Source organism: Sphaerodactylus townsendi, linkage group LG04, assembly GCF_021028975.2.
Source record: "Sphaerodactylus townsendi isolate TG3544 linkage group LG04, MPM_Stown_v2.3, whole genome shotgun sequence".
NCBI lineage: Eukaryota > Metazoa > Chordata > Lepidosauria > Squamata > Sphaerodactylidae > Sphaerodactylus > Sphaerodactylus townsendi.
The window spans coordinates 153,362,449-153,381,567 of NC_059428.1; the positions used below are offsets into that span (position 1 = coordinate 153,362,449).

The window sequence follows — 19,119 nt, forward strand, 5'->3', positions numbered from 1 at the left end:
TTTTTCTGTCATTAACAAATTAAAAATATTGGCTAGGCTTCTGTGAGCTTTTAAGAACCACTTGGGGCTCGTGGTGTTTGATTTTCTCCTGCTGCATAATCTGGGATTAGAACGCAATCTTCAGATTAGAAGCAAAGTAGAGGGGTTTTTCCTAGAGCCAGTGTGGTGTAGTGGACCTAAGACCTGGGAGATAGACCAAGGTTCGAATTCTCGCTGTGTCATGGAAGCATGGTGGGTCACCTTGGGCCACTTACATACTCTCAGCCTAACTCAGGGTTGTTGGGAAGATAAAATGGAGGAGTGGAGGGCGATAGTGTTGGAAGCTACTTTGAGTCCCCATTGGGTATAAATTAAGTGGATAAATGTTCTCTTCAACTCAAGAACATGCCTCTGTAGAGGATTTTGAGCAAAGAGGTTCTATGATGGTGACACCCTTTTCTAAATACTCCTCTGCTGGTACTCCTCAAAGTTGCATGCAAATATGTCTGAAATGCCAGCCGCTGTTTGTGACGTAACGGCAGGACACGTATGAAGCAACAGTGTTTTAGAGATGCGCAGTCTTTTCCTCACCCATTGCTTTGCTCCTCCACTTTGCAGTTCCAAGTCGCTGTCTGGTGTTTAAAACATATATTGGTGTGTGATGCCTTTCTTGCATGCCACTTTTTTGGTCCAGATCCTACCAACGTTGCTTCCTCTATAGAAGATCACTCCCCCACGAGTTATTTTTTCTTGCAGGGAAGACCAGCTGGGCCAAAGTAGGATGGGAAGTGAAAATGACTGGGAGCAAGGCCAACTGGGTGTCCCTTGCTGTGCTACAAGCCAGCACTGCAGGGCCATACGTGACCATGGTCTCAGCAAAGGGCCTCGGCTTGTCCATTGTGTCCTCCTGCAAATTGGCAGCAGTTCAAGAGGAGCCAGTTAGAGAGCTGACACCAGGGCATATCTAGGGAAAATGTAGCCCGGTGCAAAATCTGAGACCCCCACCCCATATTGGTGGCCGCCCTCCCCCACCACAACCAAACAATGTTTCGTGTATGGACCCAGGGAGAAGGAGGAGGGTTATGGGGAGCGATTTGCTGCCCCCATATGATTAGATGACCGCGGCACGGGGACCATCGACCCTATATGTCCCCCTGGACGGTATGCCCCTGGCTGACACCAATCACCATTGCCAGTGGAGGGTCTGAGGAGATTAGCCCCTGAGGTGTCAGCAGGGACTTGGCTCTGCTTGCATTTCGTGGCCAGTGACCTCACAGGGCCGTTCCCCCATCAAGACATTTCTCTGTCAGTGGGTTGGCAGGTCTGTCCCTGAGCCCAGTGGCTCAATGGAAGATTTGCTCCCCATCTTTGCTAGTAACCTTGAGTCTTGCCCTTAGGGGGCTAGCAGGGGGTCTGTCAAAGCTAGTTAAGGGAACTGGCTGCTTGTATCCCTATCGTTCAAGGAGCATTGAAAACCGTAGACTGTTTCTAAAAATGCTTCTGACTCCAAAATGCGTGGCTGGCTCTGTTTTGAAAAGCACAGTAATCCTTAGGACTGAAAGGGGGCTTCTTTACTAGGCGTCTTTGTGTGTATGCGTGTGTGCATGTGTGTGGTGTGCATATGAGCAAAACAGTGCTTAAGTTTCACCCTTTCCTGTGGAGTCATGACCAGATTTCTTTGTATAATGTGGCAGTTAAGATCCATAAAGGGTCTTTGGTATAAATAGTGCCCTTCTTAGTCAGTGTTTCTGCTCCCTCGGAGGCTGAGTCACATCTACTCACTTTACTGACCAAAACAAACTCGTTTTTCTCCCCCTCCGATTCCTGCAAAGCCAATACAGCAATTTTCCTCACGCTCCTTTGACAGCAGAGTCAGCTGAATTCGTATTACATAATCTTTATTTCTGGCTGTGCTAAAAGTGGCAAAAAAAAAGCCCCAAAAAACCTTCTCCCAAAGTTTAATTTTTCTTGCTGCCAACCTGAATTTCAAGCAGTTAGAAAAATTGTAATAAGACTTGTTAATGGAGTGAATTTAATGTGGAAATTGAGAGAATTATGAAACCCAAACCAGGTCATTTTTTTTGTTTTTGTTTTTGCCGACTCCCTTCTGAGTCACGGCCCTCTCCAAATTAGCACTAGGACTCTCTGTGCAGTGTTGTTCCATGGGAGACCACCTTGGAGAAAGCCGTCCATTCTAAGGATATCAGCAGCTTTAACTTAATTACGTTTAAATGGAGCTCTTGTGTGCCGGCTGCGTTGCTAACAAGCAAATTGGTCTCTCCGATCTATCGTTCCGTAATGCATTTGCATAGGGTCCCGGACCTCTTTGCTTTTAACCGTTTGTGCCAGACGTGACTTCTCCATGTTCTCCTTCAAAATGACAAACAAAACACTTCTCTTTTCCAACGTTGTTCGTGCCCAACACACCTTCCATGTCCTGTAGTGGATGCTCCATTTTTCTCCTCCTCTAGCTGCATCTTCAGGGACATCTAGCGTGCCTGCTGCCTTTTAAAGCAGCCTGGGTAGTGGAAGCTTTTCCAGGCTTGATTCCCCACTTCTCCACATGAAGCCTCCTAGGTGAGCTTGGGCCAATTACAGTTCTGTCCGGACTCTCTCTGCCTATGCAGAGGCAGGCAATGGCAAACTGCTCTTGCCTTGGACAGATTTATGGGGAGAAGTCGATCTATGGCCACCAATCTTGATCCTCCTTGATCTGAGGTTACAAATGCCTTAGCAGACCAGGTGCTCGGGAGCAGCAGCAGCAGCAGCAGCAGCAGCAGCAGAAGGTCATTGCTTTCACATCCTGCATGTGAGCTCCCTAAGGCATCCGGTGGACCACTGCAAGTAGCAGAACTAGATGGATCTCCCAAAGGCATCTGGTGGACCACTGCGAGTAGCTGGACTAATGGACTCTGGTGTAATCCAACAGGCTTTTTCTTATGTTCTTATGCCTTGAAAACCCTACTGGGCCACCATAAGTCAACTAGACAGTACTTTCCACCAAACACGCACCTATCTTGAAGCACTTTTCAGAGCTGTGTTGACCTGCTGCCTCCAACTCGAAAGAAGGTCCAGCAGCTCCTTAAAAATTAATGAATTTATCATGGCCTTTTTTTGTGAACTGGAGACACTGTTCAGATGCAAGCTTTACGCACAGTCGGTCTCACGAGTCTTGAAGGTGCCATGAGATACTTTGTTGTTTTCTTAAAGCTGGAGTTCAGGAAAAGAAAGCAGAAATCCCCAAAGACACTCTTCATCTTTAAAGTGTTGTTAGAGCCTTCTTTCCAGCTGTATTTAATTTTTTTAATGCAGTGCTATCTTGGACAGCTATGGTCTTTCATCTGCTGAACATATTGTACCACTCTCGAACTGATAACTGATAGTTTGCTGTGCAGATCGTTCAGCCAACTCGGGCAAAGATGCATCTTTCAAGGGTCCATCGCCCCACCCCATCTAACAGGCCTGTTCTTGAAATATTCTGCCTGTTTCCCGACCTTTGAGAGCCTTAAAAAGGGTTGCAGACCTACACTTGAATAAAATCCCTGCTGGCTCGCACTTCCAATCTGAATGTGGAAATTTCTTGAAATTTCTCTCCCTGTAACACCCAATGAAGCTTGTAAGCCACCTTGAGTCTCCTTACAGGAGAGAAAGGTGGGGTATAAATCCAAACTCTTCTCCTCTTCCTCTTTACATAAAGTAACATCATTTCTTATACATCATACTTTGGGACAGAGTTCTGCTTAGTTGGCCTACTAACTGGGGTTTTTTTTAACAGTTGTTTTTGAAATAACTTTGCATCATAGATTTCAAGCAAGCATTAATAAAGTGTATGGTTCCAGTCACATGCTTTTCTTCTGCCGTAGCTTTGTTTACGCTTGGCTGCTTTCAGCGGTGTCTTGATGGTTCACCAGTTCAAAAGATATATGTAGAATTTGTGTCCCATCTGTCTTGGGCTGTTTCAAAGACAGTTCCATGAAAAGATTCATGTGAAGGGTTGCTTTAAAGTTTAGCTTCATGTACAGCCCTTCTGGGTTACATATGGGAAAGGAAACACTGTTTTGACTGGTTTCTCTTTCTGTCTCTCTCCTTCACCCTTTTGCAGGATATCAAGAGTGTCGAATTTTTGACAAGTAATGTGTCTGTTTCTTCTTGTGGTTTTGCTGTGGTCAGGAAGAGCACAGTCAAAGCCATGAGAGTATTTTCTTTTACTTAAATTTTTCTTAACTGTCAGTATTCAGACAGTAAAATGTTAGTGCATTGTGGTGCCAGTTCCCAATGGGCTATGCACTGGGCGGGGGAGTCTGTAACTCATAGGTTTACCAAAGCCCTTCCTGTACACAAATCAAATATGGGACCTGGATTTCTAGTAGTAAGTGACTTTTTCCTTCGGCTTACTCTCCTCTCTCAAAATGCATCTGCTGTAATGTGATTAGGAAGGAGTAGGCCATGATATATTGGGCGCATCTTGATGGGGACGGACACCAACACATTTCCAAATGTAGCTTGTCCTGACAGCCAGTGTGGTGGACTCTCATCTGGAGAACTGGGTTCAGTTCCCCACTCTTCCACATGAAGCCTGCTGGGTGATCTCTCTCAGCAATTGCAGAGCCAGGCGACACCAAGAAGGAGGAGGAGGAGGAGGAGTTTGGATTTATACCCCCCTTTCTCTCCTGTAGGAGACTCAAAGGGGATTATAATCTCCTTTCCCTTCCTCACCCCCCAACAAACACCCTGTGAGGTGGGTGGGGCTGAGAGAGCTCTGTAAAGCTGTGACTAGCCCAAGGTCACCCAGCTGGTGTGTGTTGGAGTATACAGGTAATCTGGTTCCCCAGATAATCCTCCACAGCTCAAGTGGCAGAGTGGGGAGTCAAACCCGGTCCTCCAGATTAGAGTGCACCTCCTCTTAACTGCTGCATCACTGCTGCTCCAAGTTAGCTCTGGATGTCTCTTGCCTTGAAAATCCAAAGGGTCACCATAAGTCCGCTGTGACTTGACAGCACATTCTCTCACACACATAGCTTGTCCAAGTTCTATCAGACACATGCAATTCACTTCCTGCTGAAAAGTCCCCTGTAGCAACCCCTGGCAACTTTATCTTTCTTCAACTTTATCTTTCACCAGCCAGGCTGATGCTTTAAGCCAGCTACTGCTCTCTTGAAACACTGCTTTCAGAAAAGAGCCATTTCACGCTTCTCTCCAAAGAGGGGAGACTCGTTTTTATGTAATACATCATCTTAAAATTTGCCTCAAGTAAAAAATACCCACAGCACAGTTCAAATGATTCCTTTCCCCATTATTTTGTTAGAGGCTTTAATAATGTAGTTCCCAACTCTTGAGTCATCAGTGGGGTGAGTAATCTGAGAGGAGTGTGCCGGGCCCGGCTTAATACTGAGTCACGTACATGAAGCTCCAGAGATCACGAAGGTGGTGCTTAGATCTCCAAAAGAAGGGGGCTTTTGGATGCATTTCTCCCTATTGGGTCCTAGAGCCTTCTGTCTGCATGGAGTTGTAAGTTGAAGGCACAGAGTCACCAAGCCCTTCATGCGCTTTGCGACTGCTCAGGATTACAACTCTTGGTTTACGTACCTAAATGGCATCCTAAAACTGCTTGAGTGCTTGCCCATATTGTGCCCATATTGCCAAATGGTGGCAAAAGAGAAGCAAGTTAGCTGGTCTGATCCAGCAGGCTCTTTCTTATGTTCTTATATTGGTGTAGTGGTTAAGAGCAGGTGGATTCTAATCTGGAGAACCAAGTTTGATTCCCCACTCCTTCACCTGAGTGGCCAAGGCTTATCTGGTGAACCAGATGTGTTTCTGTACTCCTCCATTCCTGCTGGGTGACCTTGGACTAATCACAGTTCTCTCGGAACTCTCTCAGCCCCACCTACCTCACAGGGTGTCTGTTGTGGGGAGGTGAAGGGAAATGAGCTTGTAAGCCACCTTGAGTCTCCTTACAGGAGAGAAAGGTGGGGTATAAATCCAAAACTCTTCTCCTCTTCTTCCCATACAAAACTAGCCTGGGGAAAGGCTTGATTTGAGCCCTTCTTCATGACTTGAGTAGACTTTATCTGTAGAGCTTGCGGAGGGCAGTTGTACATGGGGCAATATCAAACAAGGGATAAACCCCAGGCCTTTCCCACATGTACCGGTTAATGGTGTTCTGTGAGGATTACGATTAGGATTAATGTATCCAGAAGACAGCAGTGAAGAAGGTGAGAGGTCTGGAGACCAAGCCCTGCGAGGAAAGGTTGAAGGAGCTGTGTACGTTTAGCCCCGGAGAGGTGATACGATCGCCATCTTCGAGTATTTGAAGGGCTGTTCCATCGGGAACAGAGCAGAATTGTTTACCGTCACCCCAGAAGGTCGGATCGGAACTATCTGGTTTAAATTAAATGAAAAGAGATTTTTGGCTGACAGGGAGAGCCGTTCCTCACCGGCACAGGTTTCCTTTGGAGGTTTGGAGGTTTTTAGGCAGAGACCATCTGACAGCAAGGCTGCTTCTGTGAACTTAGCAGATCACGAGAGGGAGGATAGAAAGGGTGAGTCTGTGCTCAGCTCTCAGGACCCTTCCTTTCGTGCCCAGGTAAAAACTGATTGCCACTTCCAGGCCAGGAAAGAATTTTCCTCCAGGCCAGATTATCCAGGGATCATGGAGGGGTATTTTTTTGCCGTCCTCTGGACATAGAGCAGGGGTTGTGAATTTCCTGCGTTTTGCAGGGAGTTGGACTAGATGACCCTTGATGTCCCTGCCAGCTCTGTGTTTCTCTGTTCGTGCAGTCTGTTCACACAGCGAACATTTTTAATATCTTTCATCATGTTGAATGTTTAATGTGGCTTTGATAGCATTCTTTTGCAGTCATAAGGACTGATGCAGTGTTCTTCACTTGGAGCAGTCAGACCTCTCACCATCTACCCGTGTGGGTAGCTGTATTGGTCTGTTGTGGCAGACGCACAAAATTGTGCGGCCCCTTTGCCCCAGGGAACGAATTGAGATTGTTGTTGTTTTTCCTGCTGGCTTAAAAGTTTTTCCAAAAGGACTTGGTGCATACCAATAAATCTGATAAATGCTTCAAGAGACCACAAGACCCGCTGTGTGTGTTGGCACACTGAAGAATTTACCAGTGTTGTATATTTCACAAGTAGATAAAGTGTTATTTTGGGGGTGAGGATTGAACAGGTGGTTGGCATTTTCTGACCACGGCACATTTATCCAGCATTGAGCTTGGTTCTGTTTTTTTAAAATGTATGTGGGGGGAATTGCAACATTGGTCAGCCATCAGCCCTTTTCTTTCCATTCTGAGATGACTTCCTTGACAGAGGGTGGTAAGCAAACAGTTTTCCTTAGAAGAGTCGTGTTTATAACGAAAGGATTACAAATTCATGCCTCAAACTGTGCTCACGTTGATTTATAATCTAGCCTTGCTGGATTATAAATCTTGACCTATTCTGCAATACACACATAGCACTTCACAAAATTAAACAGATGCCTCCTTTAAAAGTCTTAAAAGCCATATAAATACATTTTAAAAGGCTAGGGGAAAATTGCATAGAAAAAATTGTGAATGCTTCAGCTAACTAGGAGTGGGATTTTAATGGCATGCAATCATAAAGTAAATTCATAAAATCTAGAGCTCATGTACTTGGGCTCTGTGTATTGACAGCACCTAACCAAACTCTTCTTATAGAGAAGTCATCCTTGTCACACAAAATCCAGCCTATTATAAAACCCAGACAGAAGTGCCTCATGCCCAGTGAACATGAATAAGGTGTATTTCAGTAGAATTTAAATGGCAAATATGGAATAAAACATGAGTCTGGTGGCAGCTTAAAAATTAAAATTTATTACCGGGTAAAGGTTTTGTGAGGGATCACTTCACTTGATACGTAGGAATGTAAATCTTCAGTCTGGTTTATGTACACAGAGGAAAAGAGGAGGGTGATATGAAGAGAGGCCAGTTCAAAACAAGGCTTAGTCCAGGGAAATCAGTTTGTTTCTTAAATAAGTGGAAGGCTCAGCGTGGTATAGTGGTGAAGAGCAGGTGGATTCTAATCTGGAGAACCGGGTTTGATTCCCCACTCCTCCACCTGGTTGACAGAGGCTTATCTCGTGAACCAGATGTGTTTCTGCACTCCTCCGTTCCTGCTGGGTGACCTTGGGCTAGTCACAGTTGTGTTGAAACTCTCTTAGCCCCACCTACCTCACAAGGCATCTGTTGTGGGGAGAGGAAGGGAAAATAGCTTGTAAGCCTCCTTAAGTCTCCTTACAAGAGAGAAAGGTGGGATATAAATCCAAACTACTCCTCCTCCTCTACTTCTCCTCCTCCTCTTCCTCCTCCTCCTCCTCTTCCTCCTCCTCCAAGCCCTAAGGTTGCGAGGGGCTTTGTCTCAGTAGCACAGCATCTGTTTGGTGTGCAGAAGGTTCCAGGTTTAATCCCCAGCATCAGGTCATAGGAGATGTGCAAGAGGTCCCCCCGCCCCAACCCCCTGGAGAGGTGCTTCTTGTCAGCATAGGCAAGATTGAATTTGATGCCCCAATGGATCTGACTCAGAATAATGCAGATTTGTGTGTGCACCTAGGTGCTAGTTTCCAGTGCAGAAGCAAGAAGGTTTAGTGGAGGGAGCACTAGTTATCACCCACGAGACCTAGAGTCTCTTTTTGTGGGTTGATAGAATGCCACTTTGCCGGCCCCCTTCCCAGTACAACCAGCTGTAAAATCAGTTGCCAACCCCTCATCAGGTCTTTGCGGTAAACATCCTGGCTTGGTGTTGGATTGTACAGCTCCGGTTACTTCCACTCTCAAGTGCTTCTGGAATAGTGAGTTCCAGTGTAGTATAATGGTTAACAGCAGGTGGATCCTAATCTGGAGAACCGGGTTTGATTCCCCTCTCCTTCACATAAGCGGCAGATTCTTATCTGGTGATCTGGATCTGTTGCCCCGCTCCTCCACGTGAAGCCTGCTGGGTGACTTTGGGTCAGTCACAGGACTCTTTCAGCCCCACCTAGTGCACAGGATGTCTGTTGTGGGGAGAGGAGTTGTAAGCTGCTTTGATTCTCCTTACTTTTGAGAAAAGCGGGGGGTAAGTCCAAACTCCTCTTCTTAATGAGCAAGTGGCTAGCTTGTTTGGCTAGTAATGCTCAGCACACAAACACACACTGTTTGCTTTGTGAACAAGTAAAAAGGTGAGCGAACATGCCGCAACACTGGCCTTATACTGGGATTCTTTGCAGTGGCGGTAATAATATCTATTAGTCGCCTGCAGGAAAACGAGGTGGTGTAAAACACCCACACCATCCTGGCCACAAGCCCAACTATCTAATAATACCTAAACTTCCTCTACTGTAGGAACCAGAGGTTTTATTGTTCAATTCACTTTGCTAACAAACAATTTAAGTCCCAGCGGCTGCTGTTTCAGGGAGCCGGCCCCGGTCGCTGGCCCGGCGAGGAGGGCAAGTTTACTGCTCCATTGATTAGTATTCTGCCTCGTCGCTTCCCACTGCTTTTGGAATCGGCTTGTAGCCATTGCTTGGCAACCACAATCTAAAAGTACAACACCAGCTCAGGAGTGCAAGCATGCTGCTGGCAGGCAAATAACGACCGTCCTCATCTTTCTCCTGTGGAAAAGAATGTCAGGTTTGAGAGGAAGGAGGATGAGGAAGTGAGCTGTGAGAAAGAGCAGGACAGGTAAAGGCGCAAGAAGGGTCTTTAGCAGTGGAATTCTTGGGCTTCCTGAATTAAGGTTTGGTCTTTCTGTTTCATATTGTCTCTCTTGCTCCTCCCATCCAGTGGAGGTTTAGTATGCCTGTGTCCATTCGTGGTGGCTCCGTGTGCTTCCTTAAATATGGGTGGCAGTCACAGAAAGAGACTGTCTTCCGTTCCTGGCTTTTTAATTCTATTTGTATGTTTTTAGGGCAATTCCTAGCATGTCCCATTTCTTGATTACTACTGGGGTATGCTTCATTCCTTGACTGGCAGCGAAAGCATGTTCCAAAGGCTTAGGTTACTCAAGACCTGTAGTGCCTGTCGGTAAAGATGAGGGATGAATTATTCTGTGTCAATTACCTCATGGGGAAAAATGTCTCTGAACCCCACAGATGGGCTAGGCTGCTGACGTTTGAGGCATCTGACACATTTTGCAACTTATATAATATCTGTCAATCAGCAGAGAATTGAGGTTATCGATGTGGTCTGGCAGCCCTGTTTGTTTTTATAGCAAAAAAGAGGGGGAAAAGATTCTTCTCCTGCCTCTCCACCCATCTTGTTTCTTGGGTGCTTTCAGAAATGCTTGGGGTGGTAGCTATGAAAGACGAAGGCTTCCCTGGTGTAGATATCACCGATTCATTCCCAAACCTGACCCGTAAGCTCTAGCCACCGAAACAAGATTTAACTTATGATGGCTGTGTTGAGGAATGAGACAAAAGTTTTCCCTGGAGAAAGCTTCACTTAGGGCCAGGTTCAGGCCATAGCGCTAATCCAGGTGTGGAACAAGACATACCTCCAAGAGCAGTCCTTAGCTCCTGCAAGCTTTGGGTACAACAGATGCCCTTTTAGACTTCACGGCAAACCTGCTCGTCCTTAGTCAGGGGTATCATCACACAAACAGGCACATCCCCCGCAATTGGCTGTTTCATTCAAGTATTCTGATTTAGCACCAGACGTGAGTGAAAAAAATGCTTCATTTTTAAGCTACCCCAATCTGTGAGGCTGATTCGGCCTATCATTAATTTCTGATATGGTGTTCTAGAACCTAGGGCAAAAAAAGTAAAATTTACCAACCCCATCTTTGCACCTATGTCACGTTTTGTGATTTATTACTTTCTTTGTTGCGTGTGTCTGGATAAAATGTGAAATTTAACAACACAATATCTTTCTGTATTCCAGAGCCTTGGATCAGCAGACAAGAAGGACTTGTACCCATCAAAGTAAGCCTTCACCCCCTTTTCCTCTTTTTGAAAAATTACTCACAGTCCCATCCGAAAGGGGAGGAGCTGAATGGGCTCCAGGAAGTGGCATGCCGCTGCTCCGGTGGGTTCACCCTCAGTTTGAGGTGCCACATGGATGTCATATTTGGATCTTCCAAAAGGATGAAGCCTTCCACAAGTCTGAGCATTTTTTGAAGGAAACATTTCTGCTTGTAGTAATATTAGTGAAAGGAGGGGTGGTTAATGTCATTTAGAAGGGTTATTTTAATTCATTGACCTTGTATGGCTTGTCTTTTTTCTAGTACAGTATTTATCTTGATGCTTTGAGAGTAAGATCTAATATGGATTTTAGAATGACACTGAATTAGTATAAGGTAATGGGTAAAACTGGGTAAAATCCACAAATCTGGATTTTTCATACAGTTGCTTTAAATTTTGGTGCGGATATTGACTTGTCTGTAGCTCCAGATCAAAGACACATTTGTGGGGATGTAGAAGGTTGTTGTGATCTCTTTTTTGAAAACACACACCCACACACCAGAAAAACCTAACTTTTTTTAACCACAGATAACTTTTTAATATTGTAAAATGCCCCGTTGGTTGTGCATCAGTAGGTTTTCATTGTAGAGAAAGAAGGAGCTGTCAGTTCAGTGTCCGGCAGGAAGTTTTCACCTGCTCCCATTTATAATCCACCAGCTGGTCACTGCTTTTTGCCAAGAGTCTTTTCCATGTGTGAAATGTAAACTTATCACAGGAAGATATAAGAGGATAACTTGGTGAATATAATCCTCTGCCAGTGCCACATACCCTTACCTGGTATATCAGCTGTAAGCTCTACTCTTGGTGCAGGGAGGAAGCAGAGCCGGCGCTCCCACTCTTCTTCCTCTTAGGTGGTTTTACTAGCAAGCTGTCACTGTGTTCTGAAATGCCACATGCTTAGGTGAGACTTCTAAATTGGCATTCGGATTTTTAAATTTAGGCCTATTAGTTTGCTTGCTTCAGGGTACCTTGTAATTGCTGGATTTGGGGGAAGTCAGTGAGAGCGGTTGCGGGACTCAGCAGTTTTTAAACGTGCTCCTGCAGATTGACAGCACGGCTCTGTAATCTTGAATGGTCTGTACTCTGTCAGACACTTGTCATGGTTGCCTTGTTGTGTGCTGTCTCTATGACAGTTCATTGCAAAGGCGAGCAATTTAAGGCTGACTCTTAGGAGATCAATGTAAATTAAGCCTGTTCTCCTTCTGACTGGCTCAACTTTTGGCAGAGCTGGACTTTTCCCCCTGATGGTAGTTGTGTACGCCATGTACTTTCCGTGTACTTCCATGGATGAATGTCTCGATATATATTCCTCATTCTCTTTGAACTTTTGATGTGGACTTGAATAGTAACTAACCTTTATCATCACCCCGTTGCTATTGTCACGGTTGACTCTTCTCACAAAAATGGGTTGCAGGAAGAGACGACGAGAAAAAGAAACACTACAGTCTCCTCTCCTCCCCAAACAACTAAAAATTGGAGATTTTTATGGTGGAGGGACAGCTATCTCATTCCAAGGAAGCTACTTGAATGAGTTTACAGTGCCTCTTGAGAATCGCTTTGCACCTTTGGAAAATGAGGAGACCCCTGATCCAGTTAGTGGTAACAACTGTTGGATGGATTCTGAATATTTGCTTCAAAGATGGTTAAAAATCTTTTGAACTGTTCTTAGTTTCCAGTACAATCCTAAGCAGAGTTACTGTGCTTGATTTAAGTCAGTGTCCTTTAGGGGTGAGACTGTGCTAAAGACTGCTTTACGAACCACATCGCTGTACTTTTTCAGTAGTTCCCTTGACATTCTTGGTATCACTTATTCACATGATAGTGTCTAGAGATAACATGTGAAAGTAAAACAAACCTGGGTGTAAAGTACACTGTTCTTTGGGATGAAGCATCATTAGAGCAAAGACAAACAAAATCAACTTTCTGTGTACCTGGAGGAGCATTCTTGATCTCTCAATAGGGACCAATTTAAAATTGATATACCTTCCTGAAAGGCAAATTCTGCTGCCTTCCCCCCCTGCCCATCCCCAGCAAACGCGTGACAAAGCGTCATGCTCTCAACCAGTAATTGAAATAATAAATCCTCCATTGCCTCTGATCAGAATGAGAGCGAGAGTCAGGCTAGGAAATCTGGGGGCAAGGAATTCTGTCTGTGTCACATGGGTGCTTAACCCGAGTTGTTTTATTTCAACTGCTACTGACAGCTGAGTTAAACCTGTGAATTTTGCCTGCCCGCTGTACTGAACTGTGTTTCACAGTGCAGATCCTTTGCATTAGCTAGGTGCGTGCTTGTCGGAGGATGCTTTATTTTTTAAATTTATTTTGCTCCCAGATGACCTTCCAACCGCAGATCTAATGGGGTGTCATCAGCATACTGATGACACCCCAGTCCAAATCTCAGGATTAACTGGGTTGCATAAAGATGTTAAACAAGATTGGTGAGAGAATCACCCTTGGGGGGGTGAGCTGATATGAAACACACCAGTTAAGGGATTTGTCCCTTGCAGTGTTTACATTTGTGAAATGCCAACATTACCCAATACCTCTGCAGCAAGCTATTGTAATAATTTGATTATTATTGTGCCATTATATTGTACCCAGAGGTGAGGCCACATTTCATACTAGAACAAATTTTGATTCCCATTTATGAAATACATAGGTTTGATTCCTGATACACACACCCTCCCCCCATTTTCGGGAGCTTTTAATGTGTTGAGATTGCACTGGGAGACTTTTTATTGCTCAGGTTGCTATAGAAACACTAGTCTTTCCCCCACTTTTTAACAAATGCGGCCTTTTCTGCAATTTTAGTTTCAGTCCAATTTAAAAACCTCTTTGGCCAAGGCTCTCATTGCCACAAGTGGACCTAACAACTCAGCAACCTCGCCCCCCTCCCGCTTTAAAAGGTACGAGTGTATAAAGTGGGAGAATTGAATGCTGGGGGGGTGGGGGGTGTTCATCAGACCATAAGGCTAACTTTTCCTGCCACACTGCCCTATAACGGTCCTAAAGGGACCACCCTGGAGAACAACAACAGAGAAGTCATTCTCTGTGGCCATTCAGGTCTTGGCCTCTCCTGGAGTCAGGGGTCAGACTCGTTGGGGGTAGCGGTTAATGAGTGGCCACCGCCTGTTTAATGAGCAGTTGAAGATGAACAAAACGAAACAAAGTGCCAGAATGGCTGGCGAAGCCAAAGACCTTGGGGTTCTCCAGCGGACCTCATCCCTCGCGCTTCTCAAGCCAAATTAATTGAAGGTCGAAGCTGAAAACAGCATCTCTGAATGCGGGAGAGACAACCCCAAGGACGCAAAATCTAAAGCGGGTCAAGGAGGTGATCACGAATGGCAACAGAGGTGGGCAGGAAAGTGGGCATCCTTCTGTCAAATGGGACGCCCCACTGCTGAGCAAGTGCAGGCTTTCTTGGAGGGAGCTTGCTGACTAAGGCTGATGCTCTCGCATCTTTGTTCCCAAAGTCATCAGATTCCAGTTGACTGTGGAGGGACTGAAAGGTTTTGAAGCCTCCGAGATAACAGCAGCATTTTCCCAATCGGCTGCTGTACCTGATGCAGGAAATGAGAAGCTGCCTGCTAGAATACACGCGGTCTGTCCTGGAGTCCGCTCTCCGTTTAGCACTGGGGAAGTGGTAGGAGCGTGGGGTTTTGAAGCACGCAAGCCGTAGTATCTGTGTGCTAATGTGCGACTCTGTGAAAGGTTACAATGAGGTTCTCTGTGAATAGAGAATAGACCACACAACTCAAAGGGTTCAGGGCCCCTTAGTCGGGGAGTCAGCAGTTCTGTTTTTCATATAGGACAGAGATGGGGCTGAGTGGACAAAGACTGTACTATTACGGATCCGGGAGGGTGTGAGAGAAATTAAACCAACTGGTGTCTATGGGGACTGAATAATGAATGGTAGGGACTGAAGTGCAGTTTATGAGAGTTACTGGAGAACGTAGATTCTCTACTTAGGCCAGGGGTGAATTCAGAGTTAGATAAGCTGAATTTAGCAGACCCGGCAGCAAGGCTGCCCAGTTGCAGTTCTTCTCCATTGTAATACTTGGGATTTCTTTGTTTGAAGATGAAGATGATCATAGGAAGTCGGGCATTTTGGGAACAGAAGGACAAAGATTGTGCATTCTCGATAAAGCAAAGTTTGATTCAATCAGCTAGCACCGAGATACTTTTTTGAAACAAGGGAGGGTCTTCTATGTGCTTTGCCCGACCAAGTAATTGAAAGGTGGATGCTCTTTCTCTGCTGATGCACACATCCAGCGGCATCTGCCTTTCTGGCGCTTTAATGGTCAATTAGTATACAGCTGGTGAGACCCAGCAAGTGGTTGATGATCATTCTTGTGGCTGTACCTATTTCTTATGTCCCTGCATTCTCTGTATGGGCCCAGTCTGAAATCTAGGGCAACCTTTGGTTTCTGAGATCCTCAGCTTCCATTACAAATTAAAATCCCTCCATAGCCACACGGATTATCATCTAACTAATTGTGTCTGTCGAAGCAGGTTGTGAAAACATACGGGGGTTTGGTTTCTCACTACTTAGGAGGTTTTTGTACCCTGCACAGCTTCTCATGGTTCCCTGTCTCCTTCCCCTTACAGATTTTGCTACCCCCTAGTTTACTCCTGTCCTCGTTTCTTGGCCTGTTGCTGTCCTGCTTTCTTGGGGGGGGGGGGGGGGGGGGGGGGTGTAAATCTTTTGAAAAATCCAAATGTTGGCACTGGAACACCCTTGGCACCGTTTGCAAAATATGCCCCCAAAGCATGGAATATGAACACTTCGCCCATAGAAGTGTGATTGATACCTTCGATGCAGGAGGGTTCTCCTTTCCGTTGGGGCCTTTCTCTAGCGGCATTGAGCAACGGCCCGCTTCAGACAAGGTGGCGCTCCAGAGAAGAAGAAGAGCTGCAGGAAGTGGAAAGGACCACAGGGCAGCACCATCGTCAAATTGTACTAAATAAATCCTAGAAGCCTCGAGGGTAGGCAATAGCTGGGGGGAGAGAGAGAGAAAAAATGCTAAATATTTGTACATAACAGTGGAGCTGAAGTCCGTGTCCCCAGCCAGACATCTGATGTGTCATTTTGGATTTTGCAAACACAGAGGGAGCTTTTTCAGGGCTCGGCTGCTCAGACACTGCAGCTTTGAATGTCCGAGCGCCCGGCGTGTTTCCACTCCCCTCAAATTCATCAATCAGCTCTCGGTAAGGCTCTGAAAGGGCCAGTTTATTAAACAAACACACTTAGTGTAAAAAGTTTATTCCAGTTAATTAGGACTTCATTGCAATGGAAACAAATTATCCAGCTGTCCTATGCCAAGCTAAACAGTCGGGGTGTGAGGAGGGGGGGGAGGAGAGGGTCCCATCTTGAGGGGAGGCAAACAACCATCTTAAGCAACTTTATTTATGTCCTTTTAATATATTTATTTGGACTTTCCCAAGCTGTAAGCATGGGCTATTAGAGGGCTTTGCAGCTGAGTTTTTGCAGGGGCAGTCTGTCACCAGCGTCAGGTTATTTGGCTCTCTGGGGGGATTTGTGGCCTGCCTGGTTCGTGTGCGCATGCCCGCTATTTGCCTGGCATATCAGGTGACGACACACGTAGCTGCATGAATGAGCCATCGCAGATATGGAGCATCATATGCAGGGCCTTTGGATGAAGGGCTGTCAGAATGCTTATCTGTGAAGGTGGTTCCCTTGTGATTCTCACTCATGGGCGCGGTAATCCAGTGTGGAGAAGGCAACGGATGTGTGGAACAGAGTCGTGTTGCCCTGTGGTGTGGAAGGAGACCCAAATTAGGATTGCTGCTCGGCCACGGAATGCCCGCTAGGAAGTTCAGAAAACTCTTCCTGACACAGGGCAGCTTTCCTCACCAGATTACTGCAAAGATAAATTAGCTCAAGAAATCAGTTGCATTGCTAGAGGCATATGATCACTCCAAACTTGAGTGGAGACCGTAGCATTATGGACAGCATTATAACAAGAATGTGGGACTAAAAAGTGGTCTACAACACTATCACCACGGGAGGAAATAAAAGCGAAATCAGCCATGTCTTTGAGCTGAGTCAACCCATTTCAGATAATTAAATCAAAATGTTGGCAAAATTCAATCATGTTTACACCAGCATGATTGAAGATGGTATCTGCTGAAAGTCCAGGGGCTGAAAAATGCCATGGCAAAGACTTGGCTTCAAGGCCGGTCAGAGAAATAAAATTGGACTCATCTTTGCCAATTCTAGCATTAAAATCCCCCGCCAACAGCAACATAGTTGTGGAGACCGGACCAAAGCCGGTCGTTCACTTGGACCTCTAAACGAGGAAAATACAGTTTTATAATTAGTAAATTACCAAAATCACAGCTAAACAGTAACAACTGAGCCCGCTGCTCAAAATCCTAATATCGAAATGTCTGAAGCAGTAGCCATATTTTTAGTGCGAGTTTCACACGATGTGCAATAGTATTCCTCCAATTGTAAATTGTAAACTTTCGGCACATGATGGTTTTTATGCCTAATAAAGGTGTTTGATTTGATTTGATTTAAGATAAATTAGCTGTGAGTTGTGCCTGGCTTCGATGCTGGGAATGGAAGGGAAATTATTGGAAGAACTGATAGTGTTGCGTTCCTCACTTGTCCATCTTTGTTTGACCTCTGCAACTCTCCTGTAGGTTGCAGCTATGCTTGTGGTTCATGCAGTGTCTTCCAAACATGAAGGAGCAAAATGCCTTATTTGGTGTTTTGGACAATGGCTTGCATCATCCGTTTCAAGCTCTTTTACTAAGAAAAGTCACATAGGAATGCTTAGTTGCCAGCGTCGCTAGCCCCATCTGATGTCTTACTGTGACACGACGTAGCTTGATGTAGTATCAAGTGGCATTTATTGTAGGAGGCTAAAAGTCATTACGATGGAAACACAGCGGAAAAAACGCACATAAAGCAAGAAAGCGGTGATGAACCGTAGATGGAAACAAAGTGCATGCTCTGAGAGATCCAGGTTTGAATTCCCAATCTAGAAGAAGAGGAGGAGGAGGAGGAGGAGGAGTTTGGATTTATACCCTGTCTTTCTCTCCTGTAAGGAGACTCAGGATGACTTACAAGCTCCTTTCCCTTTCTCTCCCCACAACAGACACCTTGTGAGAGATTTCTGAATGGCCCAAGGTTACCCAGCAGGATCATAGGAGTGTGGAAACATATCTGGTTCACCAGATAAGCCTCCGCCACTCAGGTGGAGAACTGGGGACTCAAACCCGGTTCTCCAGATTGGAATCCACCTGCTCTTAACCACTTGCATCACGCTGGCATGGAAGCTTGCAGCAGTCTCCTCTCTCAGCCTACCCTACCTCATAGCTTGTTGTGAGGATAAAACAGAGGAGGGGAAAATAAGCTGCTTCAGAGCCTTCGTAGGGGAGAAAATTGGCATATACATATGTAAATATATTGATCCCAGTCGTTTGTGATAGGGATCGACTAGAGCAGGGGTAGGGAACCTGCGGCTCTCCAGATGTTCAGGAACTACAATTCCCATCAGCCCCTACCAGCATGGCCAATTGGCCATGCTGACAGAGGCTGATGGGAATTGTAGTTCCTGAACATCTGGAGAGCCGCAGGTTCCCTACCCCTGGACTAGAGGGATAGTTCCTTCTCTCTCTGCATGTTTCATATAGCCAGGCCAATCTCTTCTTGCGAGTGGAGCCAGGGAGACTGTTTCAGTGGGGCTCCCGTCTCATTCAGCAGAGCTTTCAAGGGAAAGCAAGCAGGTTGGAGCCGCAACCGGGAAACTGGACTAGATGGACTCTGGTCTGATCCAGCAGGCTAGTTCTTAAACATGACGATGGCAGCGTTTGAAACCCATGAGTTGTACAGGGTGGCTCGGGGATGATTAATTACATCCTTCCCACATCCGTTGCTGTTCCTCTACAATATGCTCCTGACACCGAGGGAGAGCTTTGCATTCATCATTGTCTTGGCTCAGGTACGAGGAAGAGAAGCTGTTCACTGTAGCCCAGGATAGAGAACTGCAAGCACTACTTTCCACACCAGTGATAAGGCACCAGCTAATTTCGGCCTTCATTTTTTGGCCTTACCAAACCAGTTTCTTAAGAGGTTCCTTCAAACCACAGTGACATATTTTTGGAAGGTTGTGTATGACGGCGGACTGCAGAAGGGGGGGATGGAAGAT

At 45.7% G+C, this 19,119-nt stretch overlaps 1 protein-coding gene across 9 annotated transcripts in view; it reads left to right on the forward strand.

The window, feature by feature from the left end:
• Positions 1-19,119, forward strand: part of LOC125431855 (ankyrin repeat and fibronectin type-III domain-containing protein 1-like) — a 310,810-nt gene that overhangs the window by 193,658 nt on the left and 98,033 nt on the right. For 8 of the 9 annotated variants that reach the window (XM_048495029.1, XM_048495028.1, XM_048495032.1 and 5 more), the window contains one exon: positions 10,860-10,900. In XM_048495029.1, the coding sequence (XP_048350986.1) occupies positions 10,860-10,900 (41 nt within the window). Of the gene's footprint in view, positions 1-9,570; positions 9,663-10,859; positions 10,901-19,119 lie in introns of those variants that run through there. The other variant, XM_048495039.1, reaches the window with a different exon arrangement.